Genomic DNA, 27,802 nt, shown 5'->3' on the forward strand with positions numbered 1-27,802 from the left:
CATCAAATAAAAAATACAATTTAGGAGTTTGAATTGATAATATATTTTAACATATATTAGTTTTTTTTAACAATCTGATTTTGTATCACAAAGTTTTATAAAAATGTACATATTTTTGTTTCATTAACAACTATGGTGTACATATATTCTTAATTGAATCTGTCTACATAAATACTCTGGCGATATTCGTTGTATCATTTTTTGCTCTTTATTTCCTAATGTTTTCGGACACAATTATCTGAGCCTCCTTCTAATAAGTTAAACTGTGCTGACAAAATGGTCAGTCAAGAAATGATCTTTTTTAAATAAATAAAAAGATGGTTACTAAGATGAAACCCTCTTTTATTTATTTCTCTCTTTCTCTCTCTCTCTCTCTAAGGCCTTTGATAGGGTATGGCATAAAGGTTTACTTCATAAGATCTCTAGCTATGGTATTGCTGGAAATGTCTTCTCAATTATTAAATCATTTCTTTCTGATAGGTTCATAAGAGTAGTAGTTGAGGGGCAAAAATCGGAAGCTCACAGTATTAATGCTGGTGTCCCTCAGGGGTCCATCCTGGGCCCAACTCTTTTCCTGATCTACATTAATGATCTTCCAAATCACATCCTTACATCATTTGTAGACATTTATGCTGACGACACTACCATTTATGGTAGCACATCTAAGACAGTAAACGACCAAGTTCTCTCCGATTCTCTCTCCTCTGATCTTGAGCACGTAGTACAATGGGGAAAGGAGTGGCTGGTTACTTTTAATGCATCTAAAACCAAGCTTCTCTCTTTACATCATCAACATTCTGATCCACATCTGGCATCAATTGAAATGAATGGCTGTCGTCTTCAGGAGGCCTCAAGTTTTGACAAGTTACTCCTGATCTTAAATGGAACACGTACATCAAATCTGTTGCCAAGGCCGCTGGAAAAATGGTGGGATCTTTCTATCGATCCGGTAGATATCTCACTGCTGATGCTATTCTCTATCTATATAAGAGCCAGGTACGTCCAAGGATGGAATACTGTTGCCACATCTGGGCAGGAGCTGCTAGAAAGGACTTGTCCTGCCTTGATAGAGTTCAAAATAGACTTTGTAGCCTCATGGGAGATGTCCTTTTCTCTTCCCTACAACCTCTATCTCACAGAAGAGATGTTGTGAGTTTGTCTCTGATGTATCGTTATTTTCATGGAAAGTGTTTGACTGAGCTTCAGTCTATGGTCCCCCCTCGCCAAACTTTCACAAGAAACACTCGTCTAGCTGAAAACACTATCAATAATTCCCTCCACTCTTTATCTGTGCCTAAACCTAAACGTAGATTCCATGAACAAAGCTTCTTTCTTAGAACTGCACGCCTGTGGAATTGTCTTCCGTTTTCCTGCTTTCCGGCTGACTACAATATGGTTGTGTTGAAGTCTAACGTAAATAAGTTCTTGATGAGCCGTTCCATATAAGTTATCAAATTTATCGAATTTTCATTACTAATGATAACTATATTGTCCAATTTCTACTGTACACTCTTTAACCCTTATTCTTGAGTGGCCTCTTGGCCATGATAATGTGGTGATACCTGTGTAAAAAAAACACAAGATGCCATCTAGAACGGAGAACGGAGAAAAAAAGAAAAAAAAAAAGGCCAAAGACCCTAGTGTTTTGATGTGATGTTTTGAATATAATAAACTACTTATGACCAAAGTTTAATGAAACTTTGGTCATAAGTAGTTTATTATATTCAAAACATCACATCAAAACATTCGGACAAAACAGTAAGAAACGGGGCCTAATTCGAGCAGGGGCTCATTTCTTATGGGTCACCCTGTATATATATATTGTAATGTGGAATCATAGTGCATTGATAACCTCCTCTCCTCAGTTTGAGCTATCAGACAGGCACCCAATACGTCACCCCTTTTCTATTCATGGGCAATATATCCACTTGCTCACACTTCCATATGAGTGGAAGTTGGCCAGACAAAGAAACCTCTACCCATCTCTCTCTCCTATGGTCTTCCTTTAAAAGTAAAAGAAAGGAGAAATGCTTAGCATTTTTTTTATATAGCTACAAGCAGAGTTAAAACTTTGATGAAGGGGACAAAGGTCATTAAGGGGTTAATTTAAAAGAGGCAAAATGAAAAATTTTTTGCGGAAAAATAAAGGAAAAAAGGTGGCAAAAAGTTTATCAAAAATCATTTTATGCATAGGCAGTGCCTAAACCCTGCATTCTGTTAGCTAGGTTATAGTGTAAATCTGCAGCATATCAACCCATATGCCATGCACCGAAGTCAATTTATATGGGGCAACTATGATTCCAGAGTTTTCTTGTGATACCAAGGAACCAAAAAGGACATTATGAGATATTCAGTTCAGGATATGGCAAAGGATTACAAAATCATCATAGGGCAAGTTAATGTATTTGCTCAAACTACAGGAACAAAATGGAGATTGGAAGACACGTTTTGTTTCAGCCTAGGATATAGCAAAGGACTATGATATCATCATAAGAAAACTTGATGCATTTGTTTGAACTATAAGGACAAGATTAAAATTAACTCCAAGCTTGGGCCAAGTGACTGAAAGATTCATAAAAGAACTATAATGAATTGTTGATGCGCTATCTAAATATGAGGATATTTCGCCAGAAGAAAGGACAAAGATGAACAGTTAAATGAGAAAGAAAATACCAGTAGAAAACGAAAAGAGAGGAAAACAAGAGGAAAAAGGATGGACCATAGCATTATCTTCCGGTCATTCAGAGATCTTCAGGAATGGATGTATTTTTGTTTGATATTTTATTTTTTTTATCACTGGTTACTTCACACAGCTAAGTACCTTACATTTTTCTTTTACCTAAACCCAATCCCCAACCCCCACTTGGATAGTCAATCAAATTTTGTAATAACATTAATGCGCAATATAAGCTTATCTTGAGCCAGACGATGTGTCACAGCTGACATATTATTTTACAATTTTTATTCTTACATGTTGTGAGAAACTGAAAATAAACAAAGATTCTGTACAAGAGACAATGCCAGATTCTATTCTTTCCCAAGTCAAAACTATATATATATATATATATATATATATGTATAGTAATTTATAAAATATATATGGCGATTAAGCTACACTGAATATTCTGCGTTCCATCCACTGTAGGATTCGTCAGGCTTATGCGCGAATTTTGTGGTTGCTTCTTGTTTTCATATATGTTGAGAATTTCTAGTTAGCCAATCAGCTTTCTAGTATCCACCGCGCCCTCTCCTATCGGCCAATGGGCATGCATTTTATCGAACAAAGGATCTGTTTTAGAACTAGGTTAGTGGTTTAAGGTGGATCTTTCCCTCCTTTTTTTTTTTTTTTTATATATATGAATATACCTATGTGTATTTTTTTTTTTTTATATATGAATATACCTATGTGTACACACACACATATATATACATATATATATATATATATATATATATATATATATATGTGTGATCGTTTATGTATATTCATGTTTATTTAATTTATTTATTTGTTTGTTTGTTTTCTATTGTTATTGTTAGTTTTAAAGCTATTTTGTATCGCTATCCTAGAGTAAGTTTTATTTTGTGAACACAGTTGTTTGCTATTTCTCGTCTAACTTACTAACTAGCTCTACCTACGTATTGAGCACTTTGGAAGTAAATACTTAAAGTTTACGCATAGATCTATACTTTCGTATATTAAATTTGTGTGAGTAAATGAAGTAGTTATATATGTATATATATATATATATGTATATATGTATATGTATATATATATATATGTATATATATGTATATATATATATGTATATATGTATATATATATGTATATATGTATATATATGTATATATATATGTATAAATGTATATATATATATATGTATATATATATATATGTATGTATATATATATATATGTATATATGTATATATATGTATATATATATGTATATATGTATATATATGTATATATATGTATGTATATATGTATATATATATATATGTATATATATATATATATATGCATATATGTATATATATATGTATATATATAAAAATGTAAAGTTGGTTCGTTCTAAAAGAATAAAACCATATTTCTACGTTACCAATTTATTTGAAATTTTCAGACGACCCATTTTTAGAGTCGAGGTATGTTTTTATGTTATTAAAATAAATTTACCTAATTAAAATTAAAATATTAAATAAAATAAATATATTTTTTAACCGTTTCTGCGAATCTGTTCTGTTGATAAAACTGAACTTCCGGTTCGATTCATTTCACAGCCACGAATTGACGAAAGGTTTCATTTTCTGTTAACTCGATAAGTAAAAAAAACAAAAAAACAAAAAAAAAAACATATTTCATTTGTTTATCTTCCAAATTTTTTAATTTACACATCTTTTCTTTATTATATAAGGCAAAAAAAAAAAAAAAAGTTTGTTGCTTGCTTTTGAGTTTTTTTTTTGTTTTTCTATATAAGATTACTCATGCAGAGAGTGATCCGTGCTGAAATAATGTTATTATTTAAAAAGTCATTCTTAACATGGAGGTAAGGATGTTTTGTACCTATTCTGTACTTTAACCTTACAATTGAATAAATAAAAAAAAAACATATCGTAAAACGTTATTTAAACGTGGAAATATGATTTAAAAAATAGCGCGGATAGCTCTCTGCATTAGCACCATTTTTATTTATTGCGGACTATTATTCTCATCTTTATTAGTTGTTGTTTCACGAATTTTCGGCCAACTATTCCTCTGGCTTTCATGCAAAGAAGTCCTTTTATAAATGTTCAGTAACTTTTTCCTTTTATTATTCTTAAAGAGTAAAACTTTTCTTATTCATGAAAGGAGTTAAGCTTACGTAAATAAATAAATGTTTGTACACGTGACAAATTATCAATAAATGGTTTAGTTACTTTTTTAAAAAAATGTTTGTAAAAGTGCGAAAGGCGACGTTGTACAACCATTACTCCCATGCTTAATTTCTATACTTATAGGTTTTTGGAATTTTTTTTCACTGGATTATTATTGATTGGACACTAATTAAACAGATTATTAAAAAAAAAAAAATGTAGTTACAACGTTCTGATAAATCAGTCACCCATTTTGTAAGCAATAAAAACGCGGTATATCAAAACCATAGAAAGTAAAAAATAATGAGTCTCTACCGCATTTGTAAGTCAGAAATATATTTGTTTCTCAAAGAAAAAAAAAATTGTTTTCATGAAAATAAAGTTTCGAGATTTTTAATTATTTTTTTTTTTTTTACTTATTTAGTAAGTTTGTGGTTTTTTTTTTTTTTAAATTGTTTTTGTGAAAGGTGAGTTTTTTTTCAAAACTTTTGTTTTGTTTCTTTTTAATTTTTTTAAAGTATTATAAATTTCACTAACATGCTGGAGAAATGTTTAATAATTTGGTATTTTTTTAGATTACAACGTTCTGATAAATCAGTCACCCAAGTCAGTCAATCAATAATAATCCAGTGAAAAAATTTCAAAAAACCTATCAGTATAGAAACTCCACCACGTAAGTAAATAAATAAAAAATGTTACGTGCGCATGCGTTAGCCTTGACTAGGGGGGTACTAAGGGAACGACCATTAAATAATTCTGCGGGTCGCCATGGAACTAAACGCCCAAGGAGTACCAAAATAGTTTTCATGATCTGAAGAAATTTTTTTTTTCGAAAAGTGGGTGATCACTTTTCGATGTAAATTTAACTTAAAATGAGCACCCACTTTCTGACCACCAGAGGAAGGGGCATTTATTTTTCGTGTTTATTGGCTTAAAGGTTTTTTTGACAAGGCAGTTTGGTACGCGAATGCATATTTAACAGTTTTCGTTTATGCTCACGCATAGCATAAACAAAGGCTACGTCTGTGAAATGGAAAATAGTCCCAGAGTTCAGGGGTTAATACCATGCAAAAGAAATCAAACAAAAAGACTTTTTAGCCAAGAAACACACAGAAAGAAAAAAAAATAGCATCCATTTTTTTTCTATCGAATTCATTTGCTGTTTTTATTGAAAACTATTTTCCCCCGGATTTTTGATATAATTTTCCATTAAGGGCTGTGCGTCTCACGTTCGTAAATAACAAAAATATTTTGTAGATTTTGGTGTGCTAAAAACGAATCTGCAAACCGTTTCCGTCGCAAAAAAATAGTTTTTATGATATGAAGAAATTACTTTTTCGAAAAAGTGGCGATCACTTTTCCATGTAAATTTAACTTAAAATGAGCACCCATTTTCTAGCCACCTGAGAGAGGGGGGATTTTTTCCCATGTTTATTGGCTAAACAGCTTTCGTTTATGCTTACGCATAGCGTAAACGAAGGCTACGGCTGTTAAATGGAAAATAGTCCCAGAGTTCAGGGGTTATTACTATGCAAAAGAAATCAAACAAAAAACTTTTTAGCCAAGAAACAGAAAAATGCCCCTCCCTCAGGTGGCCAGAAAGTGGGTGCTCATTCTAAGTTAAATTTACATTGAAAAGTGATCACCCACTTTTCGAAAAAGTAATTTCATGAATGTCATGAAAACTTTTTTTTTGCTACGTAAACGGTTTGCAGATTCGTTTTTAGCACACCGAAATCTACAATAAAATATTTTGTTATATATGAACGTGAAATGGGCTTTAAAGTAAAATAATACCGGATTTTTTTGAGCAGATTTGCCGTTTAGTTGTACAAATATCCTCAAACCAGGTAATCACTAAAAGGGATTTTTAAAAGTCGTCACCTGTATCGAGCAAAAGTTTAAAACCACCGATTATATGCCAGCCTACATCATGGTAACATATATTGAGTGAGTTCCTAACAGTATTTTGTATAGTTTTTAGTTTAAACTCATTTTCCCAAAATTTCCCCAAACTTAACGTGTTCGATACAGTCTGCCGCCATTTGTATTTTTCAGATATACCGATAAACATTGAATGTTTTTGAACCGATTATACATTACATAAAAACACTAAAATCTTATCCAGTTAGGTAGAACACTTACTTTTCTTGCCTTTGATAACATTTATTTGTTATATATTTATTTTTTGACAACTTCTTTGTATCTGTGTTTAGTAATATAAACCCTTTTCATTTAATGTAACGTTTAGTCAGCTCGAAAAACAGTGTTTATTGGTGTATTTGAAAGCTACAAATGGTGGTGGACACTGTTGATTACTTTGTTAGAGAAAGTGAGTTAAAACTAAAAAAACTATACAAAATACTGTCAGAAACCTACCGATTATGTCAGCCTATGTCATGGTAACATATGTTCGATGAGTTTCAGACACTGTTTTGTATAGTTTTTAGTTTTCAACTTACTTTCCCAAACTTAACGTATTCAACAGAATTCGCGACAATTTCTGTTTTTTGAACCAATTAAACATTTTACATTACATAAAAACACTAAACAATTATCCAATTAGGTAGAAACGTAAATTACCTTACCTTTGCTTTCATTTATTTGTTTTTGGACGACTTTTTCGAATCTGTGTATGGTAACCCCCCCCCCTCCCCCACCATCAACCAAATATTAATTACTAAATCACATTTTTAAAACAACAACAACAACAAAAAAAGCATTTAGCGTTTCAACATTTTTGCTACGTTTGGCTTCATCCACTGATTGTTGGTCAAGTCCAAAACATGAATGATTGACAGAAACTCTCGAGGATCCAGATCAAATTCTGCAAGAGTACCATTTTTTTCAGTTTCGCCTTCTTTTTCACTTTTTGCAGTGGATTGCTGTACTAATATAAGAAACATGCATTTTCTCTTTTATTAAATTTTTCCATTTCACCAAATTGAGCCACTGCAACGCGTGGCAGGGTACAGCTAGTACATATATGTATATATATATATACATATCTTCTATATATCTATAAAAACAGAGATGTGTGTGCCACAGACGATTTCTGATTGGTTAATCCAATAATCACATCTCCTAAAAAACTATGGTTCGTAGGCTCTTAACTTTACCATAAAATATTATGGCTTTATTTATTGTCCATCTTGGAAGGGTTTAATTTTTTCCTAACTTGCGATTTACAAATTACAAAAATACGAAACTTACAATCTAACAATCAAACCTCCGACATCACGGCCGCCATTATGAAACTAAACTAAAAAAAAAAAACGCGCGTTCACTCGTGGTGTTTTCATTTCGGGTTTGGGTACTTGTGCAGTTTTCCATTGACATTAAAAAATGGAAATATTTTTAAAAAAATATATTGTACGTACTCGTCATGGGATAAAGTTTTCCTACAGAAAAAATCACGTAATTTCATCAAGTAGTTATTTTTTTATAGCGAAAAAAGAAAAAAAATCAACGCTACAAGCGAGTAATTATTAATTCAGCCATCTTGATTCTTAACCAAACAGAAAGTTCAAGTAGGGGGATTTCCCTTTTTTTTTTTGATAGCGAGGCTAAATTTCGCGAATTTGGCCTTTTTTTAAAGCAGTTTGGCCTTCAAAATTTCTGTTTGGCCTTTTTCTTCACCGATGAAATAAAAAAAGCAAATAAAAACAATGCAATAAAACTTTTAAAAATACGGCACACTTTTGTTGTTCTTGTTTGTTTTTTTTGGTAATTTTCCTTATTTTTTTATTTTTTCAAGATAATACTATTAAATGGACACTATTATGCCAAATTAGCCCCCCCCCCAAAAAAAATGCACAAAAATTCGAGATTTAAGGTTTTGACGAGATAATTTAGCGAATTGTCCGGACTATTGCGAGATAACCATCCATTAGTTTTTCCTGAAATTTTGCCACAAATTGTATTTCAATACATAGATGTGCATAGTAACAACATTTTTTTGCCGGAAATTCCCGTTGCGTCCCCAGATTTCATCGGTGAAGAAAAAGGCCAAACAGAAATTTTGAAGGCCAAACTGCTTTAAAAAAAGGCCAAATTTGCGAATTTGGCCTCGCTATAAAAAAAAAGGGAAATCCCCCTACTTGAACTTTCTGTTTGGTTAAGAATCAAGATGGCTGAATTAATAATTACTCGCTTATAAGACTATCAATACACACAAAAAAATATAGATTTATTTTTGGGTAAAGTTCCCCCGGGTTTTCCTTTCACTTGAGTAAATAATGGTCTTTTGTTATATATATGGCGTACTATTATCCTTATATATATGATGTTTATGTTTATAACAACATCTTAATACGGCGCTGATCCATAGTCGTTTCGACTGACGGATGCCACACACGTTTTTATATATATATATATATATATATATATATATATAAGTGATAGTGTCTGTGTCTGTCTGTGCGTCTGTGCGCATTTCCCTACGCTAAAACTCTGTCAATTTTAAGCCTAAAGATTCGAAATTTGATATACAGGGTACTGAGATTTGGGAAAATCGATGTGATAGGTTTTCGACAGAAATTTGGCGATTAAGTGGTCAACGATTTGACTTTTGAGAACTCTACCAAACTCCTCCTACAATTTTGGGTCTAAACAGTAAACACGTGATATTTTAGATATAGATTCCTTGGACATGGATCTAACTTATTAACTTTACTTGATCCCTAAACAATAAATGTTAAGAGGTCATAATAGGGGTCAAAGTTTAAAAAAATTGACCGTTTTTTTTTTTTCAGCATTAACCTCAAAACACCTGGGCAACGCCGGGCACCGATTGCTAGTATATGTATATATATATATAAGTATATATATATATATATATATATATATGTATATATATATATATATATATATGTGTGTATATATATATGTATATATATATATATATGTGTATATATATATGTATATAGATATAAGTATATATATATGTGTGTATATATATATGTATATATATATATATGTATATATATGTATATATATGTATATATATATATGTATATATATATATATGTATATATATATATATGTATATATATATGTATATATATATATATGTATATATATATATATATATATATATATATGCATATATATATATATGTATATATATATGTATATATATATATATGTATATATATATATATATATATATATATATGTATAATTGATTAACTAAGTTCATGTATATTGATAACATGAAATAAAAACTATTATTTTTCAAAAATGCTCCAGACATGTGTAGAGCTTTTATAAATAAATTACATAAACATTGTAATGAGTTTACGTGAATTGATCAATGTTTCAATATTTCCATGTTGCTATCTAGATTCTGAAATAAATCTCAGTCAGAAAATAAGTAAATAAATAAAAATTTCAAACAGAAAAATTAATTTGGGGGTCCTGATAATCACATGAAAATGTTGAAATGTTGTGTAAACTGCTTAGATTTTATTTACACACACATATAAGAGAACTCGAAAACCTACAAGACCTTATCTCCATGTTTTAAGAAACTTTGTTAAACAATGTTATTTCTCTCTTATTTTAAAATTATAATCCATAGTATTTTCCAATACTTATTTCCAAGGTTTGTTTCACTTTGTTTAATCAATAAAGTAATTAACTTAAAGTAAGTAATAAAGTAATAAACCTTTCAAATATACTGTTTATTATTCCTCAAAACTTCAAAATTTTAAAGCTAATAATCATATTTATCTATTGTATTAAGGAAAATAGGTAGATGGTTGAAAATATTATTGCAAGGAAGTTGATCGCTATACTAGATATCTATAATGCTCTAATAAGACCTCATTATTGCACTCATTCCAGATCTCTACTTTCTAGATATGGAAATCAGAAATAATTATTGAGATTGAAAAGCTTATAAAAAAAAGTGATAAAATATAACAAAGTAAACAGAAAAATTGGGAAAATTATGATTAATAACTTAAAAAGGAATGAAAGGTGTTTCAATTGAAACTTTCAAAATAATTAACAGCATTTCTATGATAAACATATTTTTTATGAAAAAAAAAAAAAAAACTCTACTTAAATACAAAAACTGCATTTATTAAACAATTAAATAATATAATTTTGAAACAAATTTCCAGATACGAGAAAGAAAAACAATAGTCCAAAAGATTTTAAAATCAAACTAGATGAATGGTAAAAAAGGAATTTGATCTATATATTGATATTGTATAATATAAACGGCTGAGCCAAATAATAATTTTAAGGTTTGAATTGAGAAGATAATTAAAAAGAGAGATCTACCCAAAGAGGTACAACAAACAAAAAGATTAATTATGCAGATCAAATAAGACTTCATATATTTAAATAGGGATTGACAAAGTAATATATAGCTGTTGAAAATATTTTAACTTTTATTTCACCTGTGGCATTTACATGAAAATGATTTTAATAAATTACTGAACAGCAAGTCTACATTAAGTTTACACAAAAGATGTTTATTTAACAATGAAAAAAATGAATACCTTAGAAGCAGTATAGTAAATCTATTTCCATTTATGTTAGATTGCAAGAAAATGATTTTTCTGTTACTTAATAATTACAAATAAAAAGTTAAATTTTAAGTTATATTTTTAAAAGTTAAATTTTAAAGTCATATTTTACCTGCAATGGACCACAGTTGGTTCCACCATTCCTATTCGATTCTTACGCACTCTGATGACAAAATCTAAGAAATCAGCTGGATCATCAGGCACTCCATGATCTGGCCAAGCAATATACTGCATATGTTTTATATGGCGTTCTTGATTTGTCTAGAAAAAGAGAAGCAAATGGTTTTTAAAACATTTTGTTCTATTTTCTCCTTTTCTAAAACTCACTCAGCAATTTAAAAACAGTGGAAGATTATCAGAGTTTTAGTTTGAGTCTCATTAAGACAGTATTTAGTAATTAAGTTTGAAAACTGTCTGCTCAAATGGTATAGGGATTATAGGGATTGGCCCTATGAAAGCCGACTCAAGAAGCTTAAACTTTTCTCCCTTGAGTGCTAATGATTACACAATATTCTTATTTTGGTCTACAATCTCAATAGCCATAACAATCTCCATTAGAGAGAGTGGCAACCTTGATTGAAGTGAGGGTTTCTAATGATGGCAGTCTGAACAGAGCTGAAAGAGAGAAACAGACCAAATACCAAGGTCTCATGTATGATATGAAAAGAAACTGAAATCTTAAGGAGATATCAATCATACCAGTTATTATAGGTGCCACAGGGCTTATGAAGAAAAACCTGAAGTCCTACCTAACTAATATTCCTGGTGAACCAAGTGCAATAGAGATCCAGACAATTGCATTTAAGGGAACGGCGAGGATACTAAAAAGAGCTCTCGGTTGGTTTCAATAAAAAGCAGGGCAATGTTGGCAGGTGGTTTGGCTGCCCCATAATCTTCAAAGGAAGAAAAAAAAATTTTTTTTTAAAAATGGAGTATTCACACCTGCATCATTTCACTGCCAATTTCTATTGACATGGAGGAGAAACACTTCTTCAATCAAGCTTCTTGGATCTTGGAATGGACTTCCAAATTTATCGAATATAATTAAATATTGTTTATGTTGTACCAATAAAAAAAAAAATTAAATAATGGAATGTTGAAAATAAAATCCATGAGAAACACCAAAGTACTGCCAAAGACATACTTTTTTTGAGATTCCCAAAGATTTGAGAGTTTGGAAATACTTAGTACAAACTTTGTTAAGGACAATGTCTAAGGAGGGGGAGGGGGCTTCTGTGGTATTTTTTTTTTTATTTCATTAAAACATTTTTTGCTTTATTTGTTCATCTCTTTTTCAGTAACTTCTATTGCCACTTAAAATGCCTAGATATTTTTATCCAAGCTTTCTTCTATTTCTGTGCACGGTTCTCTTACCCAAAATTTGTTGATCTTATTGTACTGCTATGTTGCATTCAAATTCAACTCACTTCAGAACTTCAATTGTGGACCATAGCTTCTTGATAAAACACATAGGATTGAAAAGTTATTTCTTTTTCATTTATGGTTTATGGTATGGAGTGAACAAAATAAAAATATACATTCAAAAATTGAATGCATTGATTTATTTTCATTTTTAGTTTTAAAATATGCAAGAGAAATGTTTTACTTGTGTCATAAATTAGAAAAAAAAAATTATCTTTAAAAATTTTTACCTCAACATGTGTAAGTGTAAATTCTCTAAAAGCAAATGATGGAGTTTCTTCTTCTTTGACACATGTGATTTGCAAGATACCAAAGTCAGTTGTTTCATACAAATCCGGCCAGTATTGATGGCATTTTACCTACAAATACCAAAAGAGAAAATACTTATGAGACATAAGAAAACAAAAATTTGTAAAACTATTATTATAGACTATCAGTTTATTATTAAAGTGAACATTCATCTGATGCACGTTTCCTCGTCAGAATGTGCAAATTGCGCTGATTATTTTGTCTCAGAATTAAATGAAAAAAGTTTTGTTTGTTAACTGGTGATGCTATTGCTATGCTAAAACATATGAAAAGTATTTATAATATTAATATTTTCCTAAAAAAAATAACTTTTATGATTTATACATGGCAATAAATAGCTTTAGATATTTGTTGGTTAATTCAATTTAAAATTACAATAAAACTATATAAAGTCATTTTGCTAATATTTGCATATCACATTTTCAGACATGAAACATCCAATCCAATAACTCCTTTCAGATCCAGTTGCTAGTGCAAATGAAATGTACAATCAAAGTTGATCAATCAATACATATTTCATTGAATGACCATAAAGACAATGTGTCAATCTCAATTGAATTACTAAAAGTTAATTCATTAATAATTCAGCAAATTCAAAATAGATTTTCAAACCATGTTGAATTTTCTTAAAAGGAAGCAATTTTTCTTTCCATTTAACAGAATACACAATTTGACACAATAGACTTTTTACACTAATAAAAAGAAATTGCCAACAAAAGTCATGAAACAACATTTGTCTTCAAATTCAAATAAATTTTAAATAGAGCAGTTTAATTTTTAGATATGCATATTAATTTAAATTTACCCGCCCTCGTTCAACTTTAGTGGTAAGCATAACAACCAGTGTACAATGCTGTTCCCACACCATCTGTAAGAAAAAAAACCAAAAGACAAATGTAGGATTAATATGAATTGACAAAATACAAGAAAATAAATTTATGAAAAAGGAAAATAATTACAGCAGGTAAATGTGCATTTTAAAAATAAATTGCAATCTGTACTGGTTAAGATTCTTCTAAAAGTCATATATATATATATATATATATATATATATATATATGTCATTTTAGTCTTTCATTGAATTTTAAAAATTAACTGAAAGCATCAAAACATATGCAAGATGATAACTTTTTTAATTGGAATAAATGAATAAAACAATAGCTATTTTTGTAGACAGATATTGGCCAGTGTGAATTTTTTACATTTCAAAACAAATCTTAATCAAACCAAAATTATATTTTAATGTAAAGGCAAACAAAAATTCATTAATAAAATTGATCTTTAACTATTTTACTAGAAAAATTCTCTTAATCTTGTTTATCATAGATCTCTAAGGTTATAGGAAAGAAATATACTGTACTTGAACTATAACTCCAAAAAAGTATGGTGTTATTTCACATCCGGTTATTCTTAATTACGAATCACTTGGATGAAAAATGTAGCAAATTAATGGTTTGTAAACTAGATAACATGATGGCATAAATTCTGAGTAATGAAAATAAACATTTCTTTACAAATCAGATGATGTAGCTGATTTGACCAGTCAAGAAATAATCTGAAGTCTTGAAAGACAAATGTAATGTTAAAGAATAGGAAGAATTTGTACAAATTGATTAAAATTGTTAGATTGGTTGAATGAGAATGTTATGTTCTTGTTATTTTGGATAGAATAGATTTTCTATTGTTTAAAGAAAGATAATAATTTTAAATGGTTGGAAATATTTGAAGACTCTTACCTGCCAAAAATCTGCACAAGTGTTGGGAAGTGGACCCTGAGCTGCAATATACCGGTTTATAATCCCGGACCCAGGGATTTCCATCTAAAAATAATTTGAAAATCTTTAGTTTCAAAGAACTTATATAATTGAGATCATGAGAGGTTATTAAAATTCATGTTTGAATACAAAAAAAAGAAAAAGAAAAAAAGAAAATGAATATTTTGATTGCTGCTCACTATGGTGATAAATTTTGCAATTATTTATTTTGAACTGTACTCATACACATTATTACAAACAATGCCATGTGCTATAGAGTGAGTATTATTATGTATTTAAAAAATAGGCATATATATGCTGTGCTGACAATTCAAAAAAATTATTTCTTTAACTAAGTTTAATACTTGGAAATAACTGCAACAGTCATGGAATACTATCTTCCAATGCATTACCTCCCCCTTTCAGTAGAAGAACGTGAAAATACTATCTTTAAAAAAAGGGGGGGCACGGTCCTTAAACTGCAGTGCGCCTCCCGAGGGGGGAGGATCACCTCAAATACACAAAAGGGAATAAATCCGAGAAAGTAGAATCTCCACTCCCATTGCACCTACTCTCCTGCCAGATCTGGAAACTCTCCAGCACCGAAAAATGAAGCTCATTTTGTAGTTTCCAGCTTCACGCGCACACAAGATTTTGCGAGAATGCACGAAAATGCTGGTTGCCATCTTTGTTTTTCCTTTTCTCGGCCTGAACTCACTCGCTGCACACCCACGGTAAGACTTCTATTTTTCTTAGCTTCTGACCACACGCCCCCCTGATCTCAAGATCATATTTCATAGTCTCTCATCCACTGTGGCGGTCACCTCTCTCTACTTGGCCTCTGAGGTGTCTCGTCCTCCTATTGCTGCACATTCCCCTTCATTGCTTCACCTTCCATTGGTCTGATGTCAAGAATATGCCTCGGTACTCTGTCCACCACAATGTTGTTTCTGGTGTTCCTCCCAGTCACGCGACCTCTACTCCATTTTGTGGCGCAGCGCTACCGGTGGCTTCACCCATACCTCATCCCCGAGTTTAATGGTCCCTGTGGCCTCTGCTTCTCTGCTTGCCGACTCAACCCTGTGATGTCTCCAGGAATATGCGAACGTTAACAGTTGCGGAACCGTCTCTGGCACTTGTCCCAATTTAGGCGACATGTTATACTAGAAAACAGCTTGCTCAGCTGAGGTGCCTCCTCTTTCTGCAACTGCCTTTATGGTGCGGTGGTTTCTCTCCACGATCCCATTGCCACTGGGTTTGTAGGCAGCTCTGAAAAATTGTTGGATCTTCCATTTCTTCAGTACTTCTGTCACTGCTACTGACTTGAATGCAGTCCCGTTATCGGTTAACAACTCTTCCACGGGGCCTCATTCCCAAAACACCTCATCGATGATTTCCGCTATTTCATTGCCTGTTCCCCACGTAGTTTCTTCCATAGAGCAAATTGCCCGGGCCCGCAGTTAATCATGGTCAGGTAAAGTCCATCCCTGTAATGGGTGACATCGCATGCCCCACTCACCCCCAATTGACCAGCTTCATGCGTGCTTGGAGCAGGATCAATCGACTGACATCTGTCGCATGTCCTGACCACTTGCCTCACTTGCTCCATGGTGACACTCGGGTCGACTTTCTTCACCAAGTAACAAGTCCTCTCTACCCCCATATGGTGCAGATTGTGCAGCTCTCGCACGCCAACATCATCTAGACCCGATGCAGCGACAACGTCTTTCTTTCGCACAAGCCAGCTCTTCTTCACTCTCGTGAGAGCATCTGCTCGGTTCTTCTCAGAAGCCACCATGTCTATGCAAAGCTTCAAACAAAACTCCTGCATCAGCGCAGCTAGCATCCCAAGCCTGTGCTTCACTAAAATCTCTACTGCCCCTTTCGTTCTTATCCTTTTTTAGCTTGAAATGAGGGACTTTAGCAAAGCAAACATAGTGGCAGAGTGTGTTTTGATGCAGATGTCACGCAGTCCCCATTTCAACACCACATGACTCCATCCAATGTTCACGGTACATTCCAGGTTCTCCGGACTGGGTCTTGCCGTTCTGCTTCTTTCAGGAGCTCTTCCATCATGGCGACCGTTCTTCCTCCCACTTTATCATCCCATCCTCTTCCTTCCGCATACCTCTTTATGTAGCTGCATGCTGGTCTAAGCCAGCCAGCAACGGGGTAATGTCCAATCAACTTCCCGCATATGGAAAAAAGTTCCCGTCTGTTGAACTCTTGTTTCAGTTGCGGGATTTCATTCCCCCTTTGAAACACTAGGCTGCCCGACGCATCTGATTTCAGTCTTAGCCCCAAAGCAGCTCCTTCATCAATTTTTCCGGTGCTTTGTCGACCAACCCAAACCTCTTCAAATGAGCCACCACCTCCTTGGCAGTTACCAGAGTCTCATTCACAAGAATGTCATCTATGTATGAACTCACTGCCCCATCTCCTTTTCCCATTTGTTCCAGAATCTTCCTGAGGATGGTTGACATGATCTTGGCTGCCGAATTCAACCCGAACCCCACTCGCCTAAGGCAGTAGGTTTTGCCTTTGTACCTGACTAAGTAGTATTTCCAGAGCTTCTTGGCGATGCGGAGTTGCAAATAAGCAGATTTTAGATCTACCAATGTAGATGCCCCATTTATCTGCCTCCATTCTCTAATGGTGTCACTGCACACATCTACGGTGTCGCCTCCAGTATAGCACTCAACGTGTTGGTTCAGCTCTCGGAAATCCAGGACCGGTCTTATTTTCCCTTTAGTTGGTTGCAGAATGGCCATCAATGGCAAAATGCCCGACTCAACATCATCCGTCCAAGGCAGCAGTATACCCTCCTCAATCCATCAGTCCACTTCTTGTTCAAACTCTTTTCTCACCCCTCCTCTGAGCGAATTAGTGTAGCACGCCACCCTGTTTGTCAACAATGGTGCTTGATGTTTCCATGCCCACTCCACAGTCCACTGCTCTCCGTCGAATTCGGCTCGGAAGTCCTGATCTTTGATCGACATTTTTCTTTCCTCCCCGGCCTTGTTGGTCTCTCCAGGAGCTTGCTCCGTCACTGCGCACTCAGCTAGTCCGAACCTCACGTTGTTGCATGTGATGGTAACGCCTCCAAGTCGGCATATCCATTCCAATGATGGCTTGGACGCCAGGCACTAAATGATAGGTGACAATTGCATGGACCCTCATCCAGTGTTTAGCAATATCAATAGTGACAGTCTCCCTCCCTCGACACTTCACTCACGACCCATCGAATGCCACTACTTCACCCTTCCCTTTCCATCTTCCGACCAGGGTCGTGTGCACCATGGTAGTGGGACAGCCAGTGTCGATCAGGGCCATAACTCCCCATCCTTCCAACACGATCTTCTGCTTGGGCATCTGCTGCGAGTGCGCCACTATTGCTGAATTGGGGCGGCCGCTGGCGCTTCAGCTTCCTCTTGCCAGTTTCCCGAACTCGTGTATTTCACCGCTAAATGGCCTCTCCAATTGCATTTATAATACACTATCCATTGCAAGAACTTCCTGCAGTCTCTTCTCGTGTGATCCCCCACACTCGAAGCATGCCACTCTCGGGTTCGGCAGACTCCTGTCCACATCCTGCTGTACCATTGCTGTTGTCCCTCCAGACTCCGTGGGCTGGGTGCTCACCAAGATCTTTGCAGTTTTGAGCAGCTCACTCACATCCAGCGTCTCCACTCCCGAGATCTGCTGCAAACGTTTCGATATCTCTTCTGGGAACCCGGTAATGAATGTCATTTTGACTAGGCGACTCGTGGTGTATCTCCTGTTGCCTGACAACTCAACCAATCTCCTTATCTGATTTGCGTAGACATCAACAGATTCACCAGTCCACCTCTTCTCCTTCAACTTATTAAAGGCCTCGAAAGGCCCCTCTGCAAAAGCTTCGATCAGTCGAACCTTGATGGCGTCCGTGTCACCCTGATCTCGCTCGCTGAGCTCCAAATAGAGGGCCAGTGCGTCCCCTTCTAGAAACAGTGGTATTACTGCGTCCACATCATCCAACTTTTGGATCCTTGCCATAAGGTCCATTGTTTTAAGCCACGCCACCACATCACCGTCGCCATTAAAAGGCTTAATCATGTTGCTTAAGCCAGCATTTGCAAGTGCCGAAATAGCTTGAAAATACTATCTTTAAAAAAAAAAGGGGGGGCACGGTCCTTAAACTGCAGTGCGCCTCCCAAGGGGGGAGGAAGGTTCACCTCAAATACACAAAAGGGAATAAATCCAAGAAAGTAGAATCTCCACTCCCGTTGCACCTACTCTCCTGCCAGATCTGGAATCTTCCCAGCACCGAAAAATGAAGCTCGTTTTGTAGTTTCCAGCTTCACGCGCACACAAGATTTTGTGAAAACGCACGTAATAAAATGTTGGCCGCCATCTTTGTTTTTCCTTTTCTCGGCCTGAACTCACTCGCTGCACACCCATGGTAAGACTTCTATTTTTCTTACCTTCTGATCACAGAATGAGCTCATTGCCTATTGTTTGAGCCAGTCTCATCCACAGGAGCAATGGAACAAAACAGGCTATTTTGAGACAAAATTGACTTTCACTAACCTATCAGATTATACATTGATTGTTAACGTTTCCGTTACGTGTACTGAGCATGTACCATTTTCATCCTTTATTCTGTTTTGTGTATTTCCACCTGAACTTAAGGTTATTGGTAAGATTGAAGAAAAACAGAATTCTTTACAGCTCCAAAAGTAATAGGACACCATCCTTCCAGGTATTACCATCTCCGTTAAGAAAATGAGGATAATTTTACTGCATATTACATAAGGTCTTCTAATATATGATAGAAGTGCCGACATGACTGAATAGGACAATTTCAGGTAAAATTGACTTTCATATATGTATCATTTTTTGCAACTGTGTCTTTATCTAATAGGAATGAAATACTTCCTACATGATTTAAACCTAAATGTTAGAATTGGCAATACAAATGAAAAAATTGAAATGGCTTAAAATATCTAAATAGTAACATACATAGAAAGAGCTTGATAAGATAAAGAACCTTTTAACATTTTTTTAAAAATACAATTAAAATTAAGGAAGTTATGACTATTTTTATGCTTTACACATTTGAATATTTTCCCCTCTTTAAGACCATATGCGTTTTATCAGATTTTTTACACTACTTTTTCAGTAAAAATGTTGTATCTTTGTTAAAACACAAGATTAAGCAATGAAATTTGCCATATTAGGGTATTTTTGTGCAAGTAATAAGATTATGGTACTGAAAATCTCCAGAAATTAATGGTTCTCAAACACTGCATTATATTCATATAAATATACTACAAATATTTAAAAATGCCATGTATCCATTAAAAGAAAAGAAGTTAAAGAACTCAAAGCTGAATTGTAATACATTTTATGTACAAAAAACTGAAATCTAAATCTAGGACTGTTTAAAAATGAATATATTGCAATATTTCTTTAGTATTATTGTAGATTAATACCTTATGTTACTCTCTCCTCCATCTAACCACCTCTCCAAAATATGTGATTTTACCTTTGTAGACAATTTTAGGCTACCTGGAAAAACTTCAATGAAAAATAAACAAAAATTATTTTAGAATTTAATGTATAATGATTTCCCATTTTGAGCCATTCCAGCATTTTAGGACAGTTAACCACTTTTTTTCTATAGGAGATAAATCCTGGGCATTTATTTTCCTAAGAGGTGATTATGTGTAGTTTTAAGCGGGTCTTTGTGCAATTATGAGAGAGTAGGGAGGTTGCCACTCTGAATTTGGGTTAATGATAGGGCTAAGGTGAAGACTTGAAGACTTGATAGAAACAAAACAAAAACAATTTTAGGATTTAAAGTGGAGGTTGGTTTCACATAAATTTAAATAATTCACAATTTTGAGATCATTCTAGTGTTTTAAGACAGTTGACAAATTTATTTTTTTATGGGAGATGAATTGTGCACTTTTCTTTAAGGAAAGATCTTTTTTATTTTTGACGCTTATATGTAGCTTACAGAGGAATTTTGTTTGGTGTGGAGCTTGACACTCAAACTTAGCATTATTGTTAGGGCTAAAGAAGGTTTTAGGAGGAGGTTTGCCACTTATACGTAGGGTTAGAGGTAGAATTAAGGCATTTTTTTTTGTTAAGAGGCCGTTTGACACTCATTGTGAAACTTTACAAGGATTACGACAAACAGACAAAAATTAATGTTATTTAAAACAAGTGACGTCACTAACAGAAAATGTAACTTTGGAGAAGTATCAAGAATTGTTTTCGCACCTATTTAAATATATATATAAAAAAAAAACTTTTTGCTAAAGCTGGCAAATTGTTCACAAATTTTGAATGCATTTGATTTTTAATTACATTTCATGTCTTTTTCTACCATTTTTATTTCTTAACTTCATTGACGTTTGGAAAAGTATTCTTCCTACAAATATTTAAATATCGATTGTGCATTTAAAAACTTCTTTTTTTTTTTTAATAATCGGGCAGATTAGTTTCCACTCAATAATAATCCACTAGAAACATTGTAAAAAAGACAAACAGTTACAAAAATATAGAGGTGAGGTACCAACATGCCTATAGTGGAACCACTTGTACAGGTGAACCAAAAAAATCATATTTCACATTTTCAGTTGTTTAAAGCAAAACACAATATTGAAAAAATTTGACGACTGGTCAAATTTTTTCAATATTTATATGGCTAATAACAAAATAGCTCTAATATGCAAAATTTTTTTCGATAATCAGATATGGGGGGTGGGGGTGGGGGGTTACAAAACTTTACTGAAAATGCTGTTTTTTTAGGTTCATGTTTTTTATCACTTTATTTGCTTAAAACTCTTAAAAATATATAATGTACATTATTATTTATTAATTCAGGTGAATGTATATTTATTTCAAACCAAAACTGTGGTATTTTGAGGACTTAAAGTGCTTTGGTTTTAAAATATGACGATTTTTGCAGAAGCCCCTTGAAATCTGTGATTATCCAAAGCGTTTTATCGTCCATGTGTATTGCTATTAAAATCACCCATACTGTTTTTAATAGTTTATTAGATATTAATAAACAACAAATTCCTTATTTTAACCCAAGTTACTAGGATGAACAAGTAATGTGTTCACTGCAGTGATTGTTAGCTTTCTGTGCCAGTCCAGAAATGTTGCTCAATTCCAGCATTGTTTTTTTTTTCAAAGAGAAATCCAAATCTATATGACCAAACTCAAACATATTTTGAATTCTTTGTGTAGCCTCTTTTCTCTTAACCAAACTTGCAGCAAGTCTCTTATTAGCAAGCAGTACAAACATGCAATCCACTAATGCATGTTTACAATAGCAAAAATTAAATCAAACTTTAAAGAATAATAATTTATATTTGTGAAAATAAAAAGCCTTTAATGCAATTTCTTTTTTTTTTTTTAAGGATCTCATCTCATCTTACCTGGAGGCCATTTGAGGATAAGGATTAATGCGTGTACATTAGTCAATGGAACAATATTGTGGAATCGTTACTAGTGGAAATTTGGTAAATTGGATTACTTAAGAGGACAGCTCATCAAGAACTTATTTACGTTGGACTTGAAGACAACAATATTGTTGTCAGCTGAAAAGCATGGAAGAAGCTGCAGTTTTAAGAAACAAGCTTTGTTCATGGAATCTATGCTTAAGTTTAGGCACAGATAAAGAGTGGGGGAAATTATTCATAGTGATTTGAGTGTTTTTTGTGAAAGTTTGGCAAAGAGGGACTATACATTGGAGCTCAGACAAGCACTTGCAAATAACGATAAAGCTCGCAACGTCTCTTCCATGGGAAAGAGGTTGCAGGGAAGAGAAAAGGACATCCCTGACTAGGCTACTAAGTCTATTTTAAGCTCTGTCAAGGCAGGATAAAGTGCTCCTAGCACCTCCTGTCCAGATGTGACAACAGTACTCCATCCTTGGGCATACTTAACTCTTATACAGGTAGAGAATTGCATCGGCAGTGAGATATCTACTGGAGTAGAATGATCCTGCCATTTTTCCCGTGACCTAGACAACAGATTTGATGTACACGTTCCATTTCAGATTAGGAGTAAACGTCAGATCCCAAAAAGCTTGTCAAAACATGAAGCCTTCCCAAGATGAGAGCCAGTCATTTCAATTGATGCCAGACGGAGAGCAGAGCGTTGACGATGGAAAGATAGAAGCTTGGTTTTAGATGCATTAAAATTAATCAGCCACCTCTTTCCACATTGTACGACAAGATCAAGATCAAGATCAGAGGAGAGAGAATCAGAGAGAACTTCGTCATTTATGGCCTTTCAAGTGTTGCTAATAGTGTTGTCAGCATAAATGTCTACAAATGATCCTAGGATGTGATTTGGGAGATCACTGATGATCAGGAAAAGAGTTGGGCTCAGGATGGACCCCTGAGGAACTCCAACATTATTACTGTAAGCTTCTGATTTCTGCCCATCAACCACTGCTTTTATGAATGAGAGAAATGATTAAATAATTGAGAAGACATTTCCAGTTTCACTGTAGCTGGAGATCTTGTGGAGTAGACCTTTATGTCATACCCTATTAAAGGCCTTTGATATGTCAAGAGCAATCGCCCTTGAAAGGCAGCCCCTGTCGAGAGATTCGCCAATTCTATAAGATATAACCGTTAACACATTTGCTGTAGATCTAGCAGAACGGAAACCATATTGCATGTCACTAAGGGCATTATTTTTGCTGAGGTGATTGACTACTTCTCTATACCAGCAGATTCTAGCAACTTACTTATGACGCACATAAAAGCATTTAAAAAAGAAAAATGAAATTTTAAACTTACATTTACAAAATTTGCATTTATATAATCTCCATTTTGACTACCTTTCAATATCACTCGGGTCTGGTCGTCTACAACAAATGAAAATATTTAATCAGATATTATGAATGTGCAAAACTGAAAAATCAATAAATGATTGGCTTATCTACAAACCTAAGCTGTCATTTATTTAGGAACTAGAGTGGACTTAATCTGTAAAAAAAATGGCAGAAAAATACATTTTTCAAACAATTTGATATCACAAGAAAATTTATCTACATTAAAACAAACTGTTTACATTATCAGTTTTTTCTTGGATTTTGTTTGATGAAATTTATTTTTGTTTTTGGTTGAAAATGAAAATGTACTACTGTGTACAGGGATTGAACTCATAACCTTCACATTGTGAGGCATTTGTATTTAATATGTCCATTTTCCTCTTAATACTTATGGTTTCATTCACCCTTCATTGTCACATATTACATAATGATCAGTAGTGATTGGACAGAAACAAAAAAATGCATAGACCCATTTCATCCTTACTGATGATGTCCACATTTATGTTTGCTGCAGTACTAAACACTAAAAGTAACAAATGTGAAATTTTCAGTATATTTTATATGAATGAATACTGCTGCTCATTAGATTTCAATGTTTAGCCATAAAAAAAAAAAACAATGTGGTTGTGGCTAAACATTATTCCTTATTGATTAGTAATTGAAGTATCATTAGTGCTGAGTAATCTACATTGTAATTGGGAACTTTCAGTATCACTTCTTTGTTCCAAACTACTTCCACGGACTTACAAAAATTTGGTATGAAGAACCATTGGAATACTGAATATAGGATACATATTTTACTACTAAAATAAACACTACTAAGTTACAAAACTATTTCTCATGAAGCTCCTTTGGCATACTGGATGTGCTTACAAAAACTATAATACTGATAATACACATTACAAATTCCCAAAATATTGTATTCATTAAATTTACCATAAAACTATTTTAGCAGCTGTGTGTCAGACAGATTTACAGAATAGTCAACAAACATTTATCAACTCCAAATTTCATCAGAAGCATCCTTGTAATGCTGTGTGCTTCATAAAGTGTTCCAAAATGATAATACTACTTTAAATCTCCATTACCCCTTTGTCAATGTTGGATGAAATGCATCCTTTGCACAACATTTTGGATTGCAGATGATAATCACAACAATTACTTCCCTAATACTGCTTTATTATATCGACTATTATTAACATTATTCAGAAATAAAGATAATATAAAGAGTTAGAAAAAAGTGTACATCTTTTAAAACTACTCTCTTCCTACTTCTGACTGCATCTCTTGTGTCTCTCACTCTGGCAACTGGTTCAGTATAATGGGATAAAAAAAGAAATCAAGACAAAAAAATAGCTGTCTAACCTAATTTCAATGTTGTTTTTTAAACAACTGTTGCAAGTAAGAATTTTTTTAAAAGTATCCCCATCCCCAGCACTAATTTGATCCTTGATGATATCAAGGTAAAAAAATATTACAATATTTTTTTACCATAACCAGGTTAGGGTTACACTGAATAATGATGTATTTTGTGCAGCAATCACTGGGAAAAACTAAAAATAGGAGTTATGACTGTAAAAATGTTAATTAATCTGATGGAATAAAAAAATAATTTAAATTTGTCCAATAATTTTTTAAATGTGGATAATTTTATGTGATTTGCCAATAGTTTAAAATTCATTAAAATTAGAGGAAAAAATTATATGACCGATGTTAACCAAATGATATTTCTGTTTCAGACCTCACAAAAATCAGTCCAATGATTCTGAAGTCTTCATACTTCTTTATATATTAGAAAAAAAATTTATCTATAAATCAAGAATCATTGCACTGATTCTTGAACAGAATCTTAAAGTAAGGTTGGTGCATGTATTATTTGGATAAATCTGACTAATGTTCTCATTGAGGATGCACCGATAAGTAACTTAACTGATTACCAATTAATCAATAAATTAACAAGTTTTCTAATGCCAAGAAATTTGTTGTCATAAATGGTATTTAATTATAATGTAAACGAAGACAAGTCATTTTTTAGCTTGCCGGTGAAAATTCACTGTCTACACCATATTTTCAAATAACATATGTTGCATATGGAAAATTCCTCTCATTTCCTGTCAAAATTACAGAATTGAACAAAGATGACTTATATAACATAAATATAGTACTTCTATTATATTGGATCAGTCCATTATCCTGAAGGAGTTTAGTAGTCACTTGAGAGGGTAGGTGTAACTCATTTGTATAATGTTATGCAACTTTTAAATGATACTCCTAAATTGTATGCTCTCCCCCACCAACCTTTCTAGTTGTATGATATTTCAAGAATAACAACTTTTCAATTATTATTTTAACTTAAAATAGAAAAACGTGAGCATGCTAGACTAATTCAGACAATTCTCTGGTAACTGTTTAAAGTTTACTCATATAGTATATGGCAAATGTTCAAGTTTTAGCAAAGAAAGCATAAATATACATACTTCACTTAAAAGATTCTAATAAATAACTTTTTTTATCAGCAGAAAAATGTGTACTTACAAGGTGACACATCTCTATATCTATTCTTGGGGATATTCGCTGGTAATCGAGCTGCATTCATTGTTAAACCATGTTTTTTCCTGTAAAGTTGCTGAAATTAAAATATTTTAATTATTTTAAATAAATCTACTTTACATAAATTCACATTTAATGAACACAAAAAATTAGATTGCAAAAATCTTTTCTACACAATATATATAAATTGTTAAATATAGTTTCAGAATTGATAAATAATACTTCCAATAAAAAGCTAAAATGCACTTATCTATTTTAGCTTTTTTAATCATATTTTATAAAAATTAAAAGCCTTAAATTAATAATCTAAAAACAATCTTTTATAAATTTTATAAAAATAATAAATATGAAAAGAATACTACATTATTCTTCAGTGAAGTTGGCAATGATCTCAATTACTTCAAAAGAAAACAGAATTTCTAAAAAAAATAATCCTAAACATGAAAAAATAGCAATCAACTGTTCTATTTTTAGATGAAACAAAATGCAAAATTAAAAATAATTATTTTGTACTATCATTTAAATCCATAGCTCCTAAAACTCTCAAGTATGTAATGGATCTATCAAGCACTGGTCTAAAATGTTCAAGGTGGCAAAATATGGCTGGTTAACTTGGAAATATTTGGATAATTACAACTATTACTTTCTTTATTGCATCTTAAAAATATCACTGCATATGCCATCTGTCAAAAAAAAAAAAAAAAAATTCTTATTGGTAGCAATGCTGTTTAGAAAGGCATGAAAACATAATAAATGAAAGCTGATCATAGTACAATTAGCCATAAAATCTGTGGTTTACTTCAGCAATATGAGTTTTCTTAAAATCTGTAGTTTTCTTCTTTAGCCTTATGGGTTAACTTAAATAACACTGGCCAATAGGAAAAAAAATGATTGAATTAGTTTGGAATTATTTTGGAGATGAGTATAATTTTTAATTTAATTGGACCATTATCCTCATCTTCTAGTTGTTTTCACGTTTCGGCCAATTATTCTTCTGGCCTTTGTCAGGTTAACTGCGACGGGTATATTGCATCCTCCAACTACATCCACAGCAATTGCTGCCTTCAATAGCTGTTGTCTCACTATGGTTTGGTCAACTAATCCTCCGACCAGTTTTGTGTGAGATTGAAACCCCTACCTCTAGACAATGCTCACCTGGAATTCAATAATATAATTATCAGTACGGGCCCAACAATTGGAAGAGCAATTGGATTTATAAGACCAAAAGATCCAACCTTGATTGCCCTTAGGTGTAGTGGATAGAGATGCGGAATATCTACGATTCCAGGTGAGCACTGTTTAGAGGTAGCGGTTTTAATCTCAAACCCAAAGCTGGTCAGAAGATTAGTTGATCAAACTGTGGTGAGACAACAACAGCCATTGAAGGTAGCAATTGTTATGGATTTACTTGGAGGATTCAACATTCCTATACTGTGGCGGTTAACCTGACGAAGGCCAGGGGGAATAATTTACCGAAACGTTGTGAAAACAATAACTAGAAGATAAGGATAATAGTCCAAATATTTAAAT

The 27,802-nt window shown here is 33.1% G+C and overlaps 1 protein-coding gene across 9 annotated transcripts in view; it reads right to left on the bottom strand.

Annotated features, from left to right (window-relative positions):
• LOC145292010 (tyrosine-protein phosphatase non-receptor type 4-like) overlaps positions 1-27,802 on the bottom strand; it is a 973,203-nt gene that overhangs the window by 100,404 nt on the left and 844,997 nt on the right. For all 9 annotated transcript variants that reach the window (XR_013869534.1, XM_080138005.1, XM_080138003.1 and 6 more), the window contains 6 exons: positions 26,258-26,348; positions 23,688-23,755; positions 14,863-14,946; positions 13,932-13,994; positions 13,048-13,176; positions 11,508-11,656 (listed from right to left, as the gene is read on the bottom strand). Coding sequence is in view for 8 of the 9 variants with exons in the window: in XM_080138005.1 (XP_079994131.1) it covers positions 11,508-11,656; positions 13,048-13,176; positions 13,932-13,994; positions 14,863-14,946; positions 23,688-23,755; positions 26,258-26,348 (584 nt within the window). In the remaining variant the exon portion in view is untranslated. The remainder of the gene's footprint in view (positions 1-11,507; positions 11,657-13,047; positions 13,177-13,931; positions 13,995-14,862; positions 14,947-23,687; positions 23,756-26,257; positions 26,349-27,802) is intronic.

This window comes from Euprymna scolopes, chromosome 13, assembly GCF_053919585.1.
Source record: "Euprymna scolopes isolate OS-2025 chromosome 13, ASM5391958v1, whole genome shotgun sequence".
NCBI classification, from domain to species: domain Eukaryota; kingdom Metazoa; phylum Mollusca; class Cephalopoda; order Sepiida; family Sepiolidae; genus Euprymna; species Euprymna scolopes.